The following is a 26,280-nucleotide window of genomic DNA, read 5'->3' as shown; positions in this document are numbered from 1 at the left end:
AACCAATGGCAATAGGCCAAATCTAGAAAATTACTTTCGAAATATTATATTAATTGAAAAAAAACCATACCTCATCAGGGATCGAACCCCGAACCTTTAGATTAGTAGAACAACGCGTAACGCTTTGAGCCACGAGACCACATCTATTTAGTTTCGATAACCTGGCTTATATACTTAACGTTGTGCCTCTTGTGATATAAACAATAAATGAACATATTGACAGACGGCTGGATACCAATAATAATATTATTAGCATATTTTAAAGAATTATCAAAAACAATAAAAAATAAATTGTTGCATATTTAAAAAAGACCTATTTATCTGTCAGTTTAGAGAAAGTATAGTGCTGTAAAGTATTTTCCATGGTAATGCAATGATTTATACATTCGTGAAAAAACTGTTTTCCTCACTTATTTGTCTAAATAGAAAAGTTAGCTGATAAGTTTTTGATTCACGAGATGAGAGATGTCTTGTATTATGTTCCGTTAGACAATTTTATAATAATCTCGCCGATAGGACTTTTTTCGAGTTTCTCTTTTATTTTCGCTAATTTTCCTGGTGTATTGGGGATGTTTCTATAGCTGCTATTAAGTCTGAGTTTTAAAATTTCATATCTTTTTATAAGGGGATTTCTTTAATGATCGCACGCTGTAAATTTTATGCTTTACACGATACACTAGGATACTAGTGCCGTTATTTCATTTGTATTTATTTCGCATTCCCATGCATCAAAGCTCACGATAGGGTTGAAACCGGCAGAAATACGTTCATCACCTTCAAACGAAAACTCGTATTTTGCAGAATATTGAACCGTGCATCCCGTAATATATTTTCACGGTAGAATGGTCCGTTTCCACGTTTCTATATCCTCCTAGGTGGAATAATAAAATGCGTATTATATATTGGGGAGAAATATTTATTCCAATAAACAAGAAATAAAAAAGTAATTTCCATTTTTTGATAACTTCTGTTAAGTCGTTACAAAGTTCCCGTCGCTGTTGCGAGTTGCGACGAAAATTACACGGACATGGTGATAAAAAATGGTCATTAAATTATAACCCTACAATGTTTTGCCCCTGAAACTTAATAGCTTAGTCTCAAGGAAAATCTGTGTTGTTGAAGGAATCTGCATATAATATTAAATTTCAGGAACTAAGCACGCATGTACATGATGATAATTATATTGTGGATGCTTTTCAGTTCGATTTTTTGACGATACCCTGCACGAACATCACAGGAAATATCGCAAATTCCATTCAGGATTAAGCAAGAGTTAGCGTTGTTTTTGAACACATTTGATCAAAGCCGGATACAGTAATACAAGGGATCTGGCTTAGTCACTTCCCACTGTTTCTAAACTCGAGGGTGGCCCTGGTAAATCGACTGCAAGGGACTTGATCTAGGATCTAACGAAACGTCTAGTATAATATCAGAACCGGTATTAATAATTTAATTTTAAAGGGTACAACTCTCTGTTTCTCGATATTCTCCGGTTAAACCTAAGCAAATAGGATTTACGGCTAGACGCCGACGCCGCGTCTCCCAACTTTATCATTTCCAGCCTGACCCCGAGTCGGTGGTGTAATTCCGACGGCGAGGATTGTTCTCTAATTTCCAATCCGGTTGACGTATTTCGGCGAGAAGCCGCGACTACTGACTAGGCATTATTATTTCGGTCCTACACTTTGTACTTCGGACCGTTCTACCCTTAAATTTATCCCGAACACGGGTTGCGGTCGCTGTGACGAAAGACGAGCGACTTATACCTCTAATCGAGATTTGAGGACTCGCGCTTTCACGTTTAGGTTTATAATTATTGCGTTCCAGGATTTGTAGCACATGCAAAGCAGTAGTTTCACTCCTAGTCAATTTTTTTATTGCAAAAATAATGTTATAGTTTACAAAAAACGGCAAAATTCCACAATTCATTTATGATCCCGAAACCCTGTGTTCTGTATTGGACAAATGAGTCGTTCGTGAATTATTACGAATTATACGACTTACATAATGTACTAGAAATTTTAGACTTTAATTTTTTCCAGAACTTTCCGAAATTTGGTGAGTGTACTTATAAGACTGCAAGAATCAAGTGTATTTTGCAATATCTGATTTTTTCTACGTTTGAGAACGAAAAACTTAGTTTTCAGCTCTTAATAAAAGTCACCGTATAGAAAATTAAATTTTAAATTGAGTTTCTTGTTCTTTAAACTCGATCCAAAATGCCGAACATGGTTAAAAAAAATCGCAAAGTTGCAAAAAACGGTTTTTCTAAACTAACTAAAAAAATATGGCACCGATTGAAAAATTGTAAATGAGAAAGTTGTAGGTTTTAAAAAGATCTATCGACTGATTTTTTGTAAGTATCGATTGTTTTGTTACTTTTCGAGATATATCGAAAAAACCGTTAAAAATCTTCTCTTTTCTCTTCTTCTATAACTCGTTTACATTTACGTGCCCATATTTGCTATTTACTGCCAGCATAGCCCGCGGCAAGCCAAAAAAGTACATTTTTGAAAAATTTAAAAATATTGATTATTTTTCGATATATCGATTTTTTGAAAACAAAAAGGCGCTCTAGAAAATTGGCTAGATCTTCTCAGCCGATAGTCCTACAGTAACGATTTTCGGTTTATTTTCTTCGTAAAGAGTTATATTATCATGCTGTTAAAAAATGTTGACGATTTTATTAATTTTAAGGATCAAAAAATGACTTTCAGAAAGTTGCACTTTTTTTGAGAAATATATAATATGAAAATCAATTTTCGAGAGCGCCTTTTTTTTCAAGAAATCGATATATCGAAAAATAATTACTATTTTTAAATTTTTCAAAAATGTACTTTTTTGGCTTGTCACGCGCTATGTTTGCAGTAAATAGCAAATATGGGAACGTAAATGTAAACGAGTTATAGAAGAAGAGAAAAGAGAAGATTTTTAACGGTTTTTTCAATATATCTCGAAAAGTAACAAAGCAATCGATACTTACAAAAAGTCAGTCGATAGATCTTTCTAAAACCTACAACTTTTTCCTTTAAAATTTTTCAGTCGGTGCTATATTTTTTTAGTTAGTTTAGAAAAACCGTTTTTTGTAACTTTGCGATTTTTTTAACCATGTTCGCCATTTTGGATCGAATTTAAAGAACAAGAAACTCAATTTAAAATTTAATTTTCTACACGGTCATATTTTTTTTTTTCCAGGTAATAATTTCCGTAAGCATTTCTCTATAATGCTTGGACTAAAATGTGTCTTTGTTAAATCTACCGAATCTCTGGTCCAAAAAGGTCCGTATTTTTTTATGTCTGTTCAGGCATTTGCGCGAATTTTATGAACGCATTATTCTATAATACAATAAAAAAAGTATCTTGTATCATTCAAAATTTTTGGTCAAATCGAAACTATTGTATACAGGCGTTTCTAATTACGCGAGAACAAAAACCAATCAATAAATTGACAACTCCCCACTGACAATCATTATGAAAATGTAATGGTCGCAGTGTGAACGCTTCTCCTTTCGTAATTGGATTGAAAATGAAAAAAGGGATCCCACAGGGTGTCGTATTCCTATTTAATATTCTTCCTGTTCTTCATAACCCTCAGAAACACAAAGTAAAATTCAGTATACTAATATTTTTTGCTCCTCATTGCTCATACACTTTTCCTACAGTCAGATTAACATAATTATTTACTATTCTACTATTATTATATATTATTGGTCTATACAGTGCGACAAAGTATAAAAACATCTTATAGCGAAAAACTCTAATCGCTATTCAACGGAGAAGAAAAGAAAACCCGGAAAATCTCATCAATTAGAAAGGCAGTCAAATGCCAACTGATGTCAGGTCCCAGTGAACGTTTTTTTCTTCTACCGTAACGGAAAAACCTGTTTCTACGCCTTTCTTAAACTCAACACCCCCAATTTGTAAGTTGTGACCTCTAATTTTCCTCCAACTTAAGTGACGCACCTTGAAATATAAATATTTATCTAATTATAATAAGTGCAAATGTATACAGTGATTCTACTGATAAAAATGATTGTATAAGTTCCTGTGACACTCTTTCCAAAACAATGTTAACCTCACAGTTACTTTTTTATTAATATTGTGCAATAATTTAAATTTTTTTTTTTTCAGTCGGACAATTATCCACTTTAACACGCTTATTACAACAATGCATATATTAAAAAATCAAATAAAAAGAAAACGATTCGCTACACTGCCTACAAATTATTAAAAAATAGTTTTTTCTAATATTTCCAAGTAACTTTTACTAAGGTACAATTTTCATCAATATGCGTCTTTTATTAAGAACTGTCTCGTGTTAAAAATAAATCCCCACGTTCGTAAACGCCCTGTATATATATTTTAAAGTCCTGCAGCATTGAGATGCAAATTAATTTAGAAAACAGCAAACAATTAAATGTACGAGAATGATGAATGATCACTCCCATTTATGAATATCAATTCGCGAATGGAACTGTGGTGATTTTTGAAGTTATTAAAGCATCACCTGGGCGGAACATAAATCACACAGAAACAACAGGAATCCATAATCCACCCCACAACGCAGTAACCCAAAACCGATACGGCGAAACATGCAGATGGAATTGATTTAGCAAGTTTCAAACAACGGACGCCCATCCATTTTCCAGGGGAACCCACACTCGAACTTTTTTTTACCACCCTGCTTTATCTTCCAGATAGATGAATGAGCAACGATTGGGTGCTATAAAAGGGATAAATTTCACAAAAAACTGAAGTATATGAGCAACAAATGTCGGGAACATTTGTCTCGCTTTTTAAAAACACGTTTTGAAAAACTAGAACTGTCAGCGGTCGCACTTTTATCCCGCAATTTGTTTTATTAGTTAATGTACTGTGACGTCTAGGTCTTTCTTACAATGATTTACTTCGATTTGTTATTTTCATGGACGGTATATATCTTTTAAGTACCATTTCAAATAGTAGTAGTAGTTGTAGTAGTAGTAATAGTAGTAGTTAAGTACCTTTTAAGTAAGTAATATCCAATAAAGTTTTGCAGACAGATTTTGTCGTAAAACGAATTGAATAAAAATCGTCAAACATTATTTTACTGTTTTTTTCGGAGCATTCAAATAACTTTTTATACGGAAACAAGCCGAAATAAGGCAAAAAAAGCGTCCTCCAACGACAACATGCGAACACCGACACGAATTGTGACAAAGCCCGATGGCTTTTAAAGATATCTCGAAACATAAGGCGCTTAGCTCGGGCCCATAATGTAATCGTTAACTCACACGAATAGGGCACACATTTGCAGTTAATATCGCGCTGAACTTTCTACCATCGTCCCATTATGGAGACATTAAAGTCAAACAGTCTGTATCGCGCTGCCGACTCATCGGGAAGCTCATATCGACGACCTGGGCAATTAATTGTACCAGGAGCCCAGCACAAGGTACCTTATAATGAGTTTTCAGTCCATTTCACGTGAATGTACTGCTATTCGTAAGAAAATCGGTATTCTTATCAAGAGAGGAGGTAAAGTATCGTTAAATTTCCCTTCGTGGAGCATTAATAGAAGTGTGACTAGTTTAAAATGTACTCTCAAGCGTCAATATAATCTATTACGCTTCATTATGAACCGAATAAACAGCAACATCAATCTAACTGCTTTATCTATTCAAAAAAAAATTCAAACTTAATCAAAATTGTAAATACTGTTCGTGTTTAACATCACGGATGGTTATATTTAATTAAATTTAATTATATTTGATGTAATATAATTAAGAACATTCATTTATTTAATAAGGCTCGCGACACACCAAAAAGCACAGCATTTAATTAGTTGATCAAAGGAAGTATACAAGCATTTTGATAACACATTTTTTTAAATTAATTTGGTTGTTTAACACGGTATGATATTAATCGACCGTCACTCCAAGAGGGACATTTTTCAAGACCGTGAAATTCTCGATTTTATGTAAGCTTGAAAACACTGTCGGTTCGTATCATTATTTTAAGATGGCATAATAAATCAGGATCAAAACATATTTTTGGTACATTTTTTTTTTAATCGAGAGAATAGTCGAACAAAACATTCTAACAAATAAATTTTGTCCAAACAGAATAAAAGCACAAGTGTCTGAGCAACAATACGGTGCCTTTCATGGGTTTGATTAATTGTGTATAAATTACTTTTGACTTTTATTTATTTTATGGATATTAATGGGGAGCGCACGGCGATAATTATTAACCAAGTTCAAAGTAAGTTATTAATGATGTTTTAAAGACTAACAAGTTGACAAATAAAGTCAGACTTCTTGGACAGAAATTACTGATCCCAGTTTAATGAAATTTAAATTTCAAATGATTTCCATTTTAACTAAATTATATATCACAATGTCCATTATTTGACAGTTTCTCTTATTAATAATGAAACACTGGTTCTTTTCTCTTCCATCCTGATGAAGTAAGAAAACAATTCATCTTTAATAGAATAAGCTTCATTTATGCTAAGATGAAATATAGAATAGAATACGATATATTTCTTTATTTATTAGGATTGGAAAAAAAATATCAAATAAATAACCCCTTGGGCCAAAAAAGATACATAAACATAATTCACAGACGTGTAAGAATATTAAATTCACATTATAGTACCTAAACATAATTTCTATCAAACATTCACGATCCAAATCCTATCCCATTAAGACTAATCATTAGTTCTGTTAATTTACTTTGCAATTAACTGGTTAAATACTTATTACAAACTATTAAACCTCTTTCTGAGTTTTGATATAGGCAGCTGCCAAAAACAAATTATAAAACGATACAAACTTCAAAAACAGACTAAATTTAAAAATTGAATCTATAATGAAATTACAATTAGTCTGAAGCATTTTGGCTATCAATTTTTTCGGATGGAATGGATTGACGTGAAATTTGAACTGTATTCCTTAGCTACAGACCTACAGCCCAAGAAACAAAAGTTATATAGTGCCGATGTGTGCTTTTACCCTAGGGGTGGATGCCACCCCTTCTGGGGGGTAGGAATTTTTTTATTAAAAACGATAGGGGGACGAATTCTAAGCAAAAAATGTTATATAAAAATTTTTTGTACAGTCAATACTTTTTGAGTTATTTGCGCCTAAACATGTCCGTTTTTATCCCAAAAAATGTTTTTGAGTCATTTTTCGCGAATATCTCAAAAACTACAAGTTTTATCAAAAAAATGATCATAAGCAAAAATGAAGAAAATTGAATAGCAAAGAGATTGCTTTTTAATTTTTGTAGGCGGTATAGAACCCGGGTTATGACTCCGAGAAGTTGAAGTCAATTTCGAAGATAGCTATAATCGAAACGTTCAACGTCCTGTAGCGGGAAAATTAAAGGTTTTTCGAGGAAAACTTATATAACATGTATTAAAGTTCTTGAAAAGACCTTTAAATTGAGTGGTAGCAAAAGTCGTTAGCATGAAAACTAATGAAGTTATAATCAAAATAAAATGATTGCCTTGATTTTTGAGAATAAAAAAACGGTATTCCTTCTGCAATTTACTTTATTTTTGTATTAACAGTAGACTGGGAATTTGAACGATTTTAGAAGCCTAAATAAAAAAAATATTTCATTTACTTAATTTTTTAAAAACTCGCCTTTTTTCAAAATATTTCAAAAACTAACAGTTATAAAAAAAATGATAGAACAAGAAATTGTAGGTTTTTTCTTACTGAACAATTTGCTTTTTTTTTAAACTAAGCTCCAAGATTGCCTCTCCTGAGCCCTTTTAGCTTACAAATCTAAAAAACGAAGGGCTCAAAAAAACTGGAAATCACAGAACTTAAAGTGCTTTAAATTCACTACAAAATTTTTTGGGTAAATTTATAACTTTAAAATTACAAAAGTTATGGTAAAAAAAAATTAATCGTATTTTTTCGGTAAATTTTTCGGAGCGGGAAAATTTCCATCATCTTTGGGTATTTTGGAGCATTTGTAAACTGATTTGAAAAAAATATTAAGAATAAATTCAATAAAATAAAAATAAAAATAATTATATCATCATACTCGCATATAATTTTTAGGAAATTCTTCTATAAGGGGTAGGGTTTTATATGAGAGATACGTCTTCCATAAGGGTTTTTTGGGTGGCTGAAAAGTTGCAATATATCATAGATCATTTGAAAAACCAATAAAAAGTTTATAATTCAACATATGCATATCATTAAAACATCTCAAGCTTTCAATAATATTTTTTTGTTTATTTTTTATAGGGGATGGTTTTTAAGGGTTGCAACTTTGTAATGAGTCGTAAGCTTTCTAATGAATAACAAAAGAAATGCAATACATTGTGAATGTACCAAAAGAATATTTTAAACTGTTTAAAACTTTTTTTCAATTTTTTTGGCCATGGAAGGGTAGTTTTTAAGAATTTTTATGCGTTAAAAAGTAATTAAATTTCATAAATTATATTAAAAAACATCAAAGAAAATTTAAAATACGTAAATCTGCGATTTTCGCATTTTTTTCCGTACAAGGGTAGTTTTCACCCCCAAATAGAAAAAGCACACATCTAGACAATATAACTTTTGAAGTGGGGGGTCAGATGAGCTTGTATGCAAATTTTCAGGAAAATCCAAGCTATCCGAAAAAATTGAGAGCTTTTACCTTATTTTTGCCTTCAGTGAATGAATGTGTATTAATCTTATTGAAATTTATTTTCAAAATGACCTCATTGCAAACAAGTATTTATTAACATTCTATTACGCTATTAAGGTGGCAGTCTCAACAAAGGGTAACAGTACCTAGTGGTTAATGTTCAACGTGATCTGTAGGTGCACGACACTTCACCTCATCGGGACGTAATTCAATCCAAGACGTCCACATCCATTAGACCTTACCGATCATTAAGCCAGGCTACAGCCAACTTAATTAGCTAATATATTTCGCGAAATATCCGTACCAGCGAACCCCCGTGTAGTTACGAGTTTCCAGTTTCATCTGCTGCCGACGTAAAAATCAATTTGCATGTCGTTTAACGTTAATTCCGGTGTAATTGAGTTACGCATTAAACGAAACAGAGACGTTAATTAAGCCATTCGAGCCATCGGCATTAAATACAGGTACCTAAATGGTATGGCTGTGTTTATCAATTTTTCATCATTTATTCCCAGTTCGCGAGAGGCATTCGTTTGGGTTGTGCATGGTACATTACCCACTGACGTGGAATTATAGACCTTTGTCGTTTTTGTAAATAAATTATTAGTAATAGTCCAATTAATAAAAAAATAAGATCAAGTGTTTTTTCAAAATAACTCAATAGGGGTAACAGCTAGAAAAAAAAAGTTTGTTATAAAAGTTGTAGAGCATAAAAACGGGCAAGTATTTTTTTAGGTAAAAAAACGATTACAATGGAACTAGCTTTTTTCTAAAGATTTGTTTGCATATAATATTTTCCTCTTTACGTTTATTAATTCCAACGAAATAAATTGATTATTCGAAATTGTAAATATAACATATTTTTATTTTTTCTGTTTACCTGCTTACACCAGAACAAACAGAGAAATAACATCTACAACACTATAAAAAAATTTCTTTCGGGATTTCTGTGATACTCGTAGAATCCCTAAGCATAAGATCAAACACTGACGAGAATTTAATATTCCAATTTTTTCACCTGAGTATGGGCGAATCTTAAAAAAATATGAACGAAATTCGGTTCTGCATAAACCAAACCGCCCCTCGCGATTTTGTTTTCCGGCTTATAAAATTCGAACGGCTCTCGTTTCGACGATGCCGCCGCATAAATTGGCTTGGATTCCATTACGTCCTATTTGCGGGTAGACCGTTTCTTCAAGCGGCCCCTAAATTTTCAGGAGATAGGGCAAATACTGCAAAATAAATCCAACATAATACTTTCGGGAAACACCGCGCCATTAGCATATTACTTCAGATCGATATATAGAATATTTCGTTTCTGCGGAGCACTACTGGAGTGATTAATTTGTTTGCTATATTCGGAGTGATTCGTTACGACTCGATTCAGAACCCCAAAGAAAAAAATTCAACGGTGTTAAGTCGCGTGATCTGGGCGGCCAATTCTGATCGCCAAAACGGGAAATTACACTACCAAGAAATTACTCGTGCAGTAATTGAATTGTTGAAACCACCAAATGTCGTCTACATCCATATCTTGCAATTTAGGCACAAAAAACTGGATTGTTTTGTTGCGATAGCGATCACCATTAACTGTTATTGCTTGACCTACCGCATTTTCGAAGAAGAAAAGTGCAATGATGCCTCCGGCTCAAAATCCGCACCAAACAGTGACACCTTGTGGACGCATTGGCTTCTTAACAATCACTTGTGGATTTTCTGAACCCCAAATGCGATAATTTTGTCCATCCATCCACTTAGTATTATTTCATTTTTGAAACATTTGAAATTTTGCTCAACACCCCATGGTCGTACAATGACAGCTGCTGTGCTCGATATTACTAGAATTGAACGACCATATCTTTAGGAAAATAAGAAGCTTCGTCGTTTCCTCCAATCATGATTTCACCATAAATGTCTAATATAGGTACATACGCCTTACGTGTTGTATATGGATATTTATTAGAAATTTAAGAAAATCTAATTACCTTTGACAATTTCTTAGTGCGCGATAACGCGGAAAATTAATTATATCGGGAATAAAAGCATTATCGGGGCAGTAATTAAATTAGAAATTTTATCACTCCGAAACAACCACTAATCAGGTTGATGTTGATTCAGTCAATTTGTGGAACTTCTTCGGCGGAGTGGTTACTAAACTTAATGAAATAATCCTGGGAAAATATTGATTTTGTGTACCCGCCAGACATTATTTGAACTTGAGCAGATTTCAGTGCCTTAATGGGTGGATTAGTACCAGCAGCGATTTATTTATTTCAAAAGCGGTGAAATGTATTTGCTTTATTCCCCGCCGAATTTAAGGATAATTTGGAATATTATTCACAAGTTAAATATTGCAAAATGGATAAGGATCTTTCTTAGCTCCAATATCCGTCCTCTTTAGGTGAAGTGCCTTGGAAGTGATTAATTTTTGAGGAGCTCGAAAAGTTATAAAGAAATTTTTATTAAAAAATTATGAGGAACTATCTATATTATCTTATCTTATTAAACATCATTGAATTCAAAATTTGAAAAAAGTAAATCGAATTTTATGAGTTTAAGTGAATAAAACATTCACCGATGATTTATTCTTTTAAAAATAATGGGTAGGGTATATTCGTGCGTATACAGACATATTGCAGTATATTGAATATCAATCAGTAGCCAATTTTTGATAGTTCCTAGTTGTTTGGTTAAATAATCATATACTATGCCTTCCTACTATTTGCAGGTTGATGTATCGGATTTCGATTTGGTTCCAATCATTACCTAAATGTAACTTTTTTCTTCGGTCACGGGAATCAATCATCATTAAAATCTCAATCTCCGTTGCTTAACGTGTAAATATAAAACGACCATATGAGCGTTGCGTTCAATACACAATAATATATATTTTTTTATTGAATGTAGTATTTTTGAGAAAATTTCCGTTTGTTTTAAAAAAATGTAGTACCTATGTGTATATATTTTTTAATTTCATTTATATTATCGGGTATTATTTACAGATTCTACAACAGTAGTAAGTAAAAGGTATTACGTCCAACGTACGTAAACTTAATGGTAGATAAATGTTTTCCCGCAAACTCGAAGGCTTATACGTACGCCGCCAGATTTATCGATGCATATTGCACAATGCAGCACAAACATTTGACCTTGTCCATTTGCAAATGAATTTCTGCCCCTAATGGCCATCATTTGTCACGTCTTTTATGTAACATCGCCCCGATAAAACGTTTTATCGACGCGTTAATATTTTCATCCATTTTACAGCTGTAATGGTTTTCTAAATCATTTACCTTATTTTTTACAATTTTTTAATGTGTAAGCCCGGGTGCCATCAATAGTGAATGTACCGAACGGGGTACGCCATTAATCAATTTCATTAGCAGGCACGTAAGGCATTTATCAGCATCATTTTATTTTCAACCTGCACCGCTGTTGGGTGGGTGGTGAATTTTCGATGTTGGTTCTCTGAAAGACAAGAGTCATTTACGCATTCTTAGAAGGCTGTGGATGCACAAATAACACACAAAATAACGAATGTTACGCCACAAATATATTTTTACTTTAATAGTACAATAAAATAATTTTTTATTGTAATTTTATGCAGTGTACGAAGAATAAAACTGTCATTTAATTTATTAATTTCAATAAACCTTTGGTGACCACAGTACCGATTATCCGGATAACTTGTCTGTACAATGCATTGTGTGTCGGTAAACAATCGAGACATATGGGAAGCCTAGCGATAAGCGAATGAAACACAAACAATCCAGAGTATTTATATTGTATTATTCATACGGAGCACAGAAAGACTAGGATTTAATTCGAATGGGTGAAGAGCTCACTATGAAATATATTATTTAATAATGTTGGAATATTCCTTCCATTCCATATTACTTTTATAAGAACCCTTGACAAAGTACCTACGTATATTGGACGTTACCTCTTGAATATTATTAACTAGCCTGCGTATTTATATTTTATAATACCATTAGACAATCTTATGATCCAGGTCTGATAACACTGGGTATGGTAGGATATAATAAGTTTTTATACAGTTATAGGTAGCTTTTAATTACCCTTGTATTGTGCAAGAACATTACACCGACCGACAGATGGGATCCTAGATAATATTCGGTAAAGCGTACGATACAAACGAAAACGAGGAAATCAATAATATAGTAGCGACATAAACATAAAGTTCATTTTATCCCCATAATAAAATATGGAGTGGCATTTTACTCGTATATATCTACCGCTGTCGTTCTTGGGCTATTAGGTTTTGGAGAAATATTGGTGAATATATTTCATAACTTACATAAAACTTAGTGTCAAACTATGAGGAAGTGAAAAAAGTCAAAAAATAACAGGTTGGAAAAAATATAACATAACTATTAACATTTTTTCTTTTTAACTCAAAACTGAATTCGAAAAAATCAATATGACCCCTCCTGCAAGTTTTTTACGGCAAAATAACTTTTATTTTAAAATTAACCTAGTATCTACATTATTACGAATATTTTATACGCTGTTTTTGCTTGCTTTATAAAGCAAATACTTTTTACGAACCGAAAAATTCATTATCAGCTATTCATGAAACGAAAAAAGTTAATATCGTTATGAGAAAGCGGAGGCAAAAAGCAGGTACATTTTAGTAGTCAGTCAATTTTAATTTATAATTCATAATAAAAAGTAATGCTATTAATAAAGTAATAAAAAGTTATTTATACTTCCAGTCCAGATTAAAATACCGTTGCGTGTTTTATATTTGATAACACAGATAATTAATAATACCTACTTTTTCATTCCCCTGTAATCGATATTTGTGTATAATTAATGAATATAAGTACAATTCCTGGGTCAGTTTTTTTTTATACTAACAAGAAAATAGTGACAGGTTAATAAATGTGTTAGGATGACATCAATTTATCTATCTTTTTAATTATATGTCATAAATATTAATACCTACTTTAATTTTGTATAACGAAACAATTAATTTGAAATTTAGGTACTAAACTTACTACACATTGAACTCTTAGAAAGGTTGTTGATATGTGATTTTAGCCGAAGAAAGCTGTGCGAGTAAAAAATATTATAAAAACTAAAATATTAACTTGCTTACAACCAGCTACTACTACTAATAAACCTTAGAATTGACTCGGAAAATAGAATTTTAATTAAATGGTAGACGCAAGCAAATGGTTGTATTATTAAATCACATTTCGTTTACGTGACCAAGCAAGCATTTGTATTGCAGTATCACAAATTCGCAGGAGCTTGTATATTAACAACGAAACATTCTCCGAAAAGAGAAAAAATGTATCGTCATTAATATAAAAATTACTTCTCGTGAAATATAAGAAACAAACGTTTTATTCGTTACAAATTAGTCTTTAGGTATTTCTGTTATTAAATTCACCTAACGCAAGTCTATTATTTTCTACTTACTTGATGAAAAATAATTTATAAATATTTCAGTATTTTTTTTTGTACAAGTTCATACTGAATAAATGCTAATGTTATATTTTACAATAAATAACCATGAAAGTCAATTTATATACATATATACTTTGTTGCCTGTATCGCTGAAAAATACTTATATAATCGCCCCTATATAGCGTCTAGTTATGCGACACAAAAATTTCAGACAGTAGGATAATAGGATCATGCCATATTTGTTTACCGTTAAATTTAAGAGACGTCATGTCAGTCGCTGTAATATAATACGTATGTAAGTAAAAGCAATGAAAATAACGAACATAACGAAACTGTCTCCTTATTTTGGCAGACAAATGTGATATTTGAGTACTAAGCTTTTTTCTGTTTTTTCTCAAATGGGCTTTACATAAATCAAAAGATATTATCTAAGTTTTACTTGTGCTCACGATCGACAATATAGCGTTCAAAATAAATTTCTAGCAGGAAACTTCTACTGTAACATAATTTCAATCATGTTTTAAATATGATACGGTGTTGCAAATCATCATCAGCATGAATGTCAACCCATGACCTGTTTTTTTAATAAATCCATACTGCACTGAGTCTAGGTAAAGTATTGAAATTTATGTAGGTACTATAAAGAGTTTGACGTTTATGGCTTCGCTCTGTTTCAAACCAGGTAGAAATAAAGAAAATGTATAACTAGACAGTGTAAAATCGAAAAAATGTGTCGCAATTTTTATAAAATGGAGGAATAGTAGTGGTAACATATTTTTTCTATGATTAAACACATTCAAGCAAGCGTAAGAATATTAATAATGTTTCAAATTTCAAATAAATATAATGCTTGTTCAGACGTTCACCAAGGTTCCAATTTGGGACCGCTACTGTTTCCTTATTTTATTAATGATCTGCCGAATATCACGCATCATTTTGGATAACTTCTATTTGCAGATGACTTGGAATATATCGAGAAATTCTTATGGGACTTGACCGTAATTTATTAGAAGTTAATATTAATGTTATATGAGATTGGAATGTATAAAACAAATTTAATTTCAGTATCACTAAATGTTGTATAATATCAGTCATTACTAATAAGAAGTATGTAACATATCCCTATTAAATGCAGGCTAATTCTCAACAAAACTAAATACGTGAAAGACTTAGAGTAACATAAATGATACAAAACATTCATTTGAAGACTACTTTGAGAACATTTGAATTTATTTTTGGCTACCAATGTCTTTGTGTATGTCAAATTTGTACAAAGTAATTCGGAACTTGTTGAATAATCTTAATTCGACTGTTTGACTTTAAATAACTACGACAATTTATGCCAATGGCGACTTGGAAACGGACGGAATTTTCACTAAATTAGTTTACTCGGTTGAATCGAAAGGAAGCAAAGCGGATAATCCAACTCCGAGAACTTTAACCCGCAATTCAGTTAGCGATATTTGCGCTTTACTTTGACGCATTTAATTAATAGTGGTGTGTTGTTTCAGTTCCCAAACTGCACCAGCAATATGAGTTTCTTCAATTCGCTCTCGGAGTACGTCAGCAACAGTGTGGCAGGACTAAGTTTAAGCCCGAAAAGGTGAGTACGGTTTGGTTGATTTTCTGTCGAATTATGTGCAGGCGGTTTTGTTTGAACGTTTTGTTGGCATGCAGCGAGTTTCCAGTTAGGTCATAAAGTTTTAATACGGCTGCCGGTTAATAATAAATATCCACAATGTCGAATTTGTAATATTTACATGATAATTGCATTTGCACAAATCTGATTTGTCGTTACGAATAATGAATTATGTTAGCATCCGGCTGGTATTAGAGATTTTAGTGATTTATTGTACCCTGTTTGTTGCACTAATGCACCCCTATATCACTAAAATAAATTATAATAATAAAAAATTTAGATTTTGCGAAATAAAATTTAAGTTGCTATACAATGCATTGTACTCTTTGTACATGATACGGTTATCAGCCTATGTCGTGGAGGGTTTTCATTACTTTTTCTTGTGGTATGCCCAATTGAGTAGCAATTCTTCGTGAGTTGGTGTAGTTGCATCATCTTCCACTAGACTCAGAATATTTTCTACTTCTTTTACACCACGTCGATGAGCTCTTTCAGATGTTATACCAGCACTGGAAAGCTTTACGGTTCCGCACAATTTCTTGAAAACTTTTATAAATAATGTTAAACTATTATAAATGACACTGACAAATCTACTTTTTAATTTAAAACATGACATTCGCTGGTTTCAAATGTTTAAAATTTGTAATTACGTTATAGCTTGAAAACAAACGGAAATTACATATAGCTCGGTCAAAATAGACATTTCAAATAACGAAAATTCCGACAGAGCTAAATTTTGGTGGAGACCTTGGGTACACCATTAGAAATAAAGTTTCAAAAGTCCCCATCGATTCCATGTGTGCTAAAAGAGTTATTCGGTTTTATAATTTTTATAATTTATATAATATTTTAATTTAATTTAAATTTTATAATTTTCAGATCTATAATTTTTGTCCGAGCTACTTTTCTGTTCTATGTTTTCTTCGAGCTGATATGAAATTTAAACGACGTTCGAAGGAATAAATTCGCCCCTAATTGGCCCGAATTGTGCTACAATAACTTATCCGGCTCGAATCTCCTGCACTATAACCGTTTTCAGCTTGTTAAGTAATAAGCGAGGGTGGAACAGAAGCCCGAAAGTATTCCTATTACCCGAAACAATATTAAACAATTAGTAGCCTCGCGTTTTACGAGGTCTGCATGGGAACCGGAGCAGATTCTTCGGACTGCCGTTTGTGCGTTGACAATTATGTTTAATTGGAGGCTGAGCTTGTTCTGTGTCGTCTTAGCAGCTAGGTATACGAGATACTCGCTCTAATAACTTGCCAGAGGGAGGTGTAATTCACACTGTGTTATTCAGATCAAACACGTTATATTTGCTTGCTCTTTAAACAGTAATTAGTTCAAAAACACGCATATATTCCTTCTTTAAAATATAAATAAATACCAGAAACGCTACTCTTAATTATGTAAAATACATCTGTATGTCTATAAATGTAGTAAAAATGCAGAGAAAGAAGTAATAAAACTTCAAATATTGTTCGGTATCTGGAGATACAACTTACAGACAGAGAGTTCTATTCAAAACGTTAAGAACCGTCGTTCTCTACTACTTTTCGCAGGCATCGTTATTTCAAAGACTTTTACTAAGAACCTTTTACCATATTTGTAAGTATCTCGACCAGAAATGACAAAAAGTCTACTTGGATGATACATCTTTGTGTTCACATAGTAAGTGACATTATTTATAAAGCGTATATATCTAAAGCACGCAGATGAAGGTAAAGAATTCTGAGAACAGTATTTCATTGATCTTTAGTACCACAGGGTACTGAAAATTTATAGATATATCGTTATTTGGAGCTTTAAATAGAATTAACCTCAGTGTTGAATTAAAAATTCTAATTCAACGGAAAATTAAACAAATATTCTGTTCAAAAACCAGAATAATTAAAAATTGTATTTATATTAAGTGAAGAGGAATAAATTCCAAACGTAATTTTAAATGAAATAATTCCCTTTCAAATTAACGATGCTTTAAACGAGATTGCATTCAAAATTATTTCATTTTTAATGCGAGTGAATTTCCAGGGACTGAAATTTTATTAACTTCGGGAACACTAAATGATTTAAAACGAAATTAGAACCATCAAATATTTATAGTCAAATGATATTTCAATTTCATAAAATTCCAAATAACGGCTTTAATTTACCTAAGGTATTCAAGACTGAAAAGTGAGTTAATTGAAATTGCGACGTATAATATTGTTTGATTCCTATATACTCTTACTACTGTTTTTAGATATTATATTTCGACATCATTTCTATTCATTACCCTCAATACGTTTATTTTGTTGTTAATAAACAAACGAATTAAACTACAGAAGTTTAGGGATTTTTAATTGATAGTACCAACCAAGCAGTGTTGGTTGCCTATGCCCGATGTCCACGTGACTTGTAATCATTTATGGAAGCTCTCTATACCATTTTATCTACTTTAACGTGACATTTTAGAGTAGAGATCTTTTAATATCTCATGAGCCGCGAAATGCGCGAAAGGCGTGGCGTATCCCCATAATTCTTCTAATAAGCACGTTGTGAAAACATTGACTCAGAATTAGAACACGTGCCTCATTACAACTAGAAATGAATTAAGGCGCTCGGGCATCAATAAAGTCAACTGGCGAACGTTCCTTATATATTTTTTTATTGTTTAAATTAAAATAATAAAGAATAGGGCATTTTATTATGATATTTGTAATCGGATCAAAGGCTTGTTTACGCTAGAGCTCGAGAGAGACTGTGAATAATAGGNTTTAAGATTACAATGACGCTTTCAGAATCATGTTTGGTTGAAAATTAACGCCTGTGCAGAGGCTTAAAGTTCATAACTTTTGGAGCCTCCGTTATAAACAAATTGAATTGTGCGAAAACTATTGCACCTACAGCGCCCACTTTTGGCACACTTTTCAAGTATTTCTTTTCCATTTTCTTTAAAATCGTTGTGTTGTACAATTGAAAAATGGAGCGGTTTGGGAAATACGTTTTATGCAAGTTTTGCAAAAAATTTAGTGAAATTAAAATGTATCATCCGAACCTAAAATTTTTAATGTATTTATTACAAGAATGCGGGCCAGAAATTTATTCGCCAAACTTGTTTGGGATTATTAAAAATCATTTGCTTCTTGTGTGTAAGAAATATGGAGCTCTTCGATCGTGGATCACAGCAGAATAAGATTGTTTCAAAGTACTACATTTATTTTTTGAAACATAGACATTTTATAAATTTTAGTGAATGTGTGCTTGTTTATTCCCCATTAAGAAAAAAAGACGTGGCTGAGGAATTTCAGCAACATTTGGACGCTTTAATTAAAACTATTAAAAGTACATAGGTACTTGGTAAATAATTATTTATAAATGATTTGTACTTATTAAGTTATGATAGAATAAATTTGAAGTTAAATAAATGTCATTTTATTTATAAATGACAAAAAATTTCCAGTGTAATTTCATGCTCCTTACCCCAAGGAAGAGAAAAATTTCCGGAAATTTTCTTAAGTAACGCTACAAAATACAGGCCTTTAATTGGCTGAAAAATACTATTGTGAAATTTTCATTATAATTATTGTTTATATCACAAGAGGCACAACGTTAAATATATAAGTCAGGTTATCGAAATTAAATAAATGTGGTCTCGTGGCTCAAAGCGTTACGCGTTGTCATACTAATCTGAAGGTTCGGGGTTCGATCCCTGATAAGGTATGGTTTTTTTTCAATTAATATAATATTTAAATACAATTTTCTATCGTCCACATTTCAAAACAAATATTTCGGCAGCAGTTGCTGCTCACGAAGTAAATAATTTCTCACAGTGTTGCCAAATATCTGCTGATTCGAGGCGCGCTACATTGCCTGTTAAAAAATTTCCAGTGTAATTTCATGCTCCTTACCCCAAGGAAGAGAAAAATTTCCGGAAATTTTCTTAGTTGCTATAGTAACGCTACAAAATACAGGCCTTTAATTGGCTGAAAAATACTATTGTGAAATTTTCAGTATAATAATCGATTTTTTGATATCAGTTAATTAATCATTAAAAAAATATTTTGAACAGAGTTTTTAAATATATGTTGCATTTTAATTACATTATTAACAGTTTTTTTTAAACTGGTGTTATCATGTGATTTTTATCGCCTCTTCGTATCGTATCCTCCCACAAAACTCCATTGTGTTTCATCACAGTCTTAAATTTTTGTCTGTAGCACTGCCACATGCTTGTATACGCGCAAAGGGCAATAGTTCACTTTTGTAATCATAAAAATTCCCGAATGTCATAAATGAAATAGTAGTAGGTGCAATTTGTACTACAAACGTATTTTGCGTAGCCACACCTACACTGGATGACGATTTATATTCGTAAGTACCTACGAGGAAACGTTGACAAATTCCATTTAAAAATGACTGAAAGAGGCAACGCAAATTTCCCGTTCGAATAAGCCTTGACAATGTACGTTATTTAACTCCAATTAAATTTAATTTGGAGTCTCAATTAAATTATCATGGCTCGTAAGGAAGAGGCCCCCGGGCTCCATCCGTACAATGCCTAGTTTTCTTAAAGCGAAATTTAATTGGACGGCTGCTCGTTTGCCAATTACTAATATTGAATGGGTTGGGGAAACTGTAATCGATACTGTTCCTCGCGATCTCAGTCATCGGCATGACTAATTAACTGTATACGATTTCTTTGACGTTGGGGGTAGGCCTCCGAAGGAATGAGGAATTTTAATTTGCCTCGATTCGATTCGCGAATTTTTTTAAACGCTATATCACATGGGCGCTATACTGTAGTATAACCTTTCGTATTGCTGTATGTAGGTACATTAAAAGAATGAAGTTACGCGACATCTCGTATTTCCATTATACTTACGAGAGAACCAAATCGCATCATTTTCTTTCATCTGTCACAACCACACATTAGTACTACTTTTCATCTCTATAACGCTTCTGCTCGACAGATAGATAAATGTGACAAAACTTGCATTGTACAGGATACATCTTGATTCTATACACATATTTTTAACGACGGCGATGGTACATTTTGCCATAGCGTAATAAACAGTCAGATAAAGAAGACGTGATAAAAAGATTAATAAATAAACTTCAGCGTACTTCAGTGTGAAACAGTTAATCCGTCGGAGATCGGGTAATGTCTGCTTGCATAAAAATGTAGTAGTTCGTAGTAATGTAGTCCAGTCGAATTAGTTTAAACGTAAAAAAAATATTAATAGACAATTATAAAAGTTAATGTCGTAGATATAGATTCTAATTGATCCAAAGAAACTTATTGAAAAAGAAAAAGTTCAAAAAGTTGAAATTAAGTTTCTCTGTACAACTAACAAAGTATGATATGCAAAACAGCGTTATAAATAAATTGTCCCAGGGTCAGGTAAATAAAAGCCGCCCGAGAATTCGCTCTTTTTGCATTAAATAGACATTGTTTTTAACGTATAGTAATGTGCAAAACCGTACTTATCAACTTCCACGTCACCTGTTACATAGGTGTTGTATAACAATGAAAAAGTAATATTAACGGTCGATAGAAGGAAGCACAAAAAACAGGCACTTAGGTAGGAAATTCTGGAAGGAAACCTAAATAGTTGAAGATAGATAGTTGAAGTGCGAACAGTGTGCAGATAGGTAGTAAGACGGTCGGCGGGCAGTGTGTCAAAGTAGTGAAAAGTTAATTGTTTAAAGTGTTATTAGTTAGCAGGTAATATCCTTTAAGTACTTTGTTGTTAATTGTTCTGTGTAATCTTAAGATTGTAATGTTTATAGAGGTTTCATGATAATAATTCTTTGTATGTTTAGCTTCCATTGCTTTATGCTCAAGGGCATATATTTTTCCAAGGTAAAATAGTTATAATTATACTTAAAGATTGCCCATTATTTATTTCATGTAAAAAATATATATATTGTCTGATTGCCAGCCCTTACAATAACGACTTCTTTGTTTCACATCTAACTGGTTTTTGTCATGATAACGTTATTCGAAAAAACTACATGTTTCATGATAATAATTCTGTGTATGTTTGGCCTTCATTGTCTTATGCTCAGGGGCGTATACTTTTCTAAGATAAAATTGTTACAATTATTATTAAATATTGTTCATTATTTATTACATGTTAAAATGTGTATATATTGTCGTGTCTGCCCGGATGTTGCAAAACAACTTCTTTGTTTCACATTTAATTTGTTTTATCTTGATTATGTAGTTCTCTGATTTCTTGTGCTCACTTTATGTCATACGTATGTAAGAGCTTTGTTGAATTTACTAACATTTTCACCCATGATTATTATTATTGNTCAAAGGCTTGTTTACGCTAGAGCTCGAGAGAGACTGTGAATAATACGTGTAATGTTTTTAGGACGTAGAATAATTTAGGCGACGGTCGGAATTATGTTTCTGCGCATATGAAGGTCAAAGCTCATAAGATTTTAAAACATCTCTAACACTATAGAAAAGTAACAATTTTAAGGGGTTATTTCGAATTTAGAACCTAGAAAATATTTAATAACCCGCAAAATTTAAAAATTCGCCAAGATTACATTCCGTTCGTCTCTATTCCACCCCGTTATCGCAAAATATTCCTCTCACGACCCCGAACCTCCCCTCTACTTTACTAAATTGTTAGACTGCAGAAAAAACGCCCGCGTAAATCTTTTATTATCTATTTTATGGCCGCTTAAGTCGGCGGGAGATAACAAAAATTGCATGAGAATTCTGTAACTGAAAAGGCATAAGGGCCGTATAAAACCGCGGTTTCGAGAAAAATGTGATACACGGTCTTAATTGAACGAGTCTCCAGAGGTTCAAACATAGCGTTTCCACAGGACCACGTCGGAAGTTCCGCTTTTCCACGAAGTAGTTGGAAGTTTAAATTAAGCGACATGGATTGAGCACAGCCGAAGAAGATTTCCAATTTTTTTCTTTTGAACACCGTAGAATCGAACAAAACGGCAGGCAGGCCAGAAATTGTAACACTCGGGGGATATTGGAAACCGAGGTGGAAAAAATCGATCGCACAAGAGAATATTTTTTCTGATACCACAGTAATACGAAGAAACATTTTTGGAACCACTGACTCCACCAAGCTCGGCTGTAATGGACAGTAATAAATCCAAAACTGTAATCTGCAAACGGAATAAAAGGGCCCGGCGTATTAAAAATTACAACGGTCAGAACGACTAATTTTAGGCGAGCCCACTTCAAAAGTGGGCCCTCGCGTCTTTTCATTTAATAAAAATATAATTTACAATCTGACTCTTTCCAGTGGCGGCATGCGCCGTCGTCTCCGTCCACATTAAAAAGTAATTTAACGGGCGACCTTTCATTAAATATTTTTTAGGGAGTAGCGCCATTCCGGATTAGAGTACGGGTGACTGACGGCCAAAGAGCTAATTGCTCGATGATTATTACGTGGAAAACATTTCTTTTCATTCGAAATGAGTTTTTCGAAAATTGTCATTAAAAGTTGCCTATTACACGATATTTATTGCGTCAAAACAACAGTTTTTTACATCTAAAATCAATGAAATATGTGTAGATGCTGAAATCAGTTCACATTTTAACAATCAATCATTTACTAACAAGCACTTCAACAGCCAATCATTCCATTTCACGTTTGAATTTAAAGTAATTGCACAATTGTGAAAATTGACTCCAGTCAAGGGTGGTTAGCATTTCGCAATCTAGCGTCAAAGATGACTATTTTCAGTGTGAGCTTCTGGAACGTGAAATAATTTGTCTAAATCCACTAGAAAACATATTAATACGAAGGTTGTTGAACTTAGACAATGAATCGATGTACGGTAATCCCCACTAAAACTACAAATTGCTATTAACCTGACACGAAGGGAATTACCGACATTTTCGTATCAGTCGAGAAGTGACAAATTAATCCCACGATATCCCGCATTGTTGACTAGACCCTTAACCGGTTCAGAGCATGTCGCGCTCCACTTAGGGCATTAATTTGGCTATTCCGTGCCTCTCCGGCGACCGCAATTTTCAAACTACTTAGGCACGTTCTATTGACGGCGTAAGTGCGTTTCTGGATGAGCAGTATTCCAGTAAGTAAGTAATATTCGCACCTCCACCTCTACGATTGCGACTTTGCTGTAGTACGAACATTCATTCATCAGACAAATCTGTTTCAGTCCAAACAGCGGTTAGGGTAGTAGAGAGGAAGAGAGCACACCACTACCAGGTGTAATGGGTGGGGCACTAACATAGTTTCGTTCAATGCCAAATCCCAAAATTATGAATAAAATTAAAAATCAAACCCGGCATTTTGAAGTCGAACTTTTGTCGAAATTGTTATGTAGTGTTTTAAAATGTCTTGTTTAATAAAAAATTAAATTCAGTTCATTTTCTGATGTAATTAGAATTTATTGCCGCCGGAGTTACTCGAGATGCTATGCAAAGGAAATTAATTAGAGGTGTGAAATATTCACTTATAATCTCCCTAGTGCTTGAATTATTTCCGGAAATTTTGCCGAAGGAACGCATTTTTTGAAAATTTTCTAGAAAAATGTGTGATTGAGGAAAAATTTCCGGACATTAATTCAAGGACGTGGGGGATTCGGTAAGAAAATTTTACACCCAAAATTTATTTTTAAAAATTTGACATGTTTCATTTTGAAACTTATTTCGCCAAAATAAAGTTGGCTTGTGTTTTGTGGTGCATGACATATTTTTAATGGTTCTTAATAAAACATAAAATACAACACGTTCTTTTTACTTTAGTAGGTAATAAATGAGACATTTAATTTTTGAAGTGAAATATTTACCTTTGCAATACAATTCACTTTTTGTAGAAAAGCGATAGACATCGCTTTTGTTATTAAAACATAAAAAACACATTACTTTCACTTTAGTAATAAAAAAGGCATTTAATTTTTAAATTTAAATATTTATCTTTGCAACACTTAGTATTACTAAAATAAAAGGAAAGTAAGTTTTTGTAGAAAAGTAATGTCTATGGCAGTTTATCAATGATTTTTATTAAAATATAAAAAAAACATTCCTTGCACTTTAGTAATAAAAAAGGCATTTAATTTTTAAATTTAAATATTTATCTTTGCAGTACAATTCACTTAGTATTACTAAAATAGAAGGAAAGTAAGTTTTTGTGGAAAACCGTTGTCTATGGCAATATATCAATAATTCTTAAAAAATCATAGCTGCAATCAAGTAGGCTAATGTAGGCTTGTGATGTCAAAATTGTCTTCGTTATACGTCACGTTGACAGTAATTTTCTCTAGCTTCTAATTGTTTACAATTAAATCATGGCAGTGAACAACCAAAAAAAACTAATTTAAAACCTTATAGTATATGTAACTCTTGCACCAAAATAGGGGACATCTTATGTCTCATAAAAATTTAAAGTATTTGCTATATTTACTGAAAAAAACTGGAATCAGTCCGCATCAAGAAAACCTTTTCGCAGCTGTTCAAAAGATTTTGGAGGAAGATATCCCATCTTTTTTACGTAAAACCAGGGCTCAGCAGAACAAAATTTCATCACATTATTACATATATTTTATGAAACACAGACATCTGATGGAAATGAAAAATAAAGATAATAATTATGCTCCTCGTTACTCTCCGTTGCGAAGAGAAGAGTTCCAACCAGAATTTCAAAAACATTTTGCGTTAATATAAGAAATCTCGGAACAAATATTTGGTAAATAATTATTTGTATCTATTTATTATTTTAAAATAAATAAAAACATTACAAAGCAAAATTTTGGATAGGTACTGATTTTTTAACCATATGATAGCTGTCAAAAAAAAAATTCCACTTATTAGTTTTGTTTGTCTAGCTTGACAGGAGGAAAAAAATTTCCGAAAAATTTGAAGGTTGCCATGGGTAACTGTCGAAATTGCAGTATATAATTGATTTTAAAATGACAGGTGTAAAACTTTCATTATAATTATTGTTTATATCACAAGAGGCACAACGTTAAATATATAAGTCAGGTTATCGAAATTAAACAAGTGTGGTCTCGTGTCTCAAAGCGTTACGCGTTGGCCTACTAATCTGAAGGTTCGGGGTTCGATCCCTGATGAGGTACGGTTTTTTTTCAATTAATATAAAATTTAAATACAATTTTCTATCGTCCACATTTCAAAACAAATATTTCGGCAGCAGTTGCTGCTCACGAAGTAAATAATTTCTCACAGTGTTGCCAAATATCTGCTGATTCGAGGCGCGCTACATTGCCTGTTAAATTCTGCCAGAAAATCGTGAAATATAAAATACAGATAAGTGGGTATAGACCAACCAAATTAAATTTTTTACTCGAATAAAGTCCTATCCGCGAGATTATTGTAAAATTGTCGTCTAAAGGAACATAATACAAGACATCTCTCATCTCGCGAGTCAAAAACTTTTATTAGCTAACTTTTCTATTTAAACAAATAAGTGAGGAAAACAGTTTTTTCACTTTGCAGGGAAAACCATCAATTTTAGCGAAAAGTGACTCTCAGACAGCTTGTAGGGAGTAAAATTATCTACAAAATGAGACTTGTTAAATTAAAATCGGTTAATAAACAAAAAAGTTATTGCAAAAAA

At 32.6% G+C, this 26,280-nt stretch overlaps 1 protein-coding gene across 1 annotated transcript in view; it reads left to right on the top strand.

Moving 5' to 3' along the window:
* Positions 1-26,280, top strand: part of LOC108913726 (BAI1-associated protein 3) — a 133,581-nt gene that overhangs the window by 27,448 nt on the left and 79,853 nt on the right. Inside the window, exon 2 of the mRNA XM_023455293.1 lies at positions 15,579-15,670. Coding sequence (XP_023311061.1) covers positions 15,600-15,670 — 71 coding nt within the window. The 5' untranslated portion in view covers positions 15,579-15,599. The remainder of the gene's footprint in view (positions 1-15,578; positions 15,671-26,280) is intronic.

This window comes from Anoplophora glabripennis, unplaced genomic scaffold (assembly GCF_000390285.2).
Source record: "Anoplophora glabripennis isolate ALB-LARVAE unplaced genomic scaffold, Agla_2.0 scaffold639, whole genome shotgun sequence".
In the NCBI taxonomy this organism is placed as follows: Eukaryota; Metazoa; Arthropoda; class Insecta; order Coleoptera; family Cerambycidae; genus Anoplophora; species Anoplophora glabripennis.
Note: the sequence above shows the minus strand (reverse complement) of the source record. Positions and strands in the feature narration are given on the sequence as shown.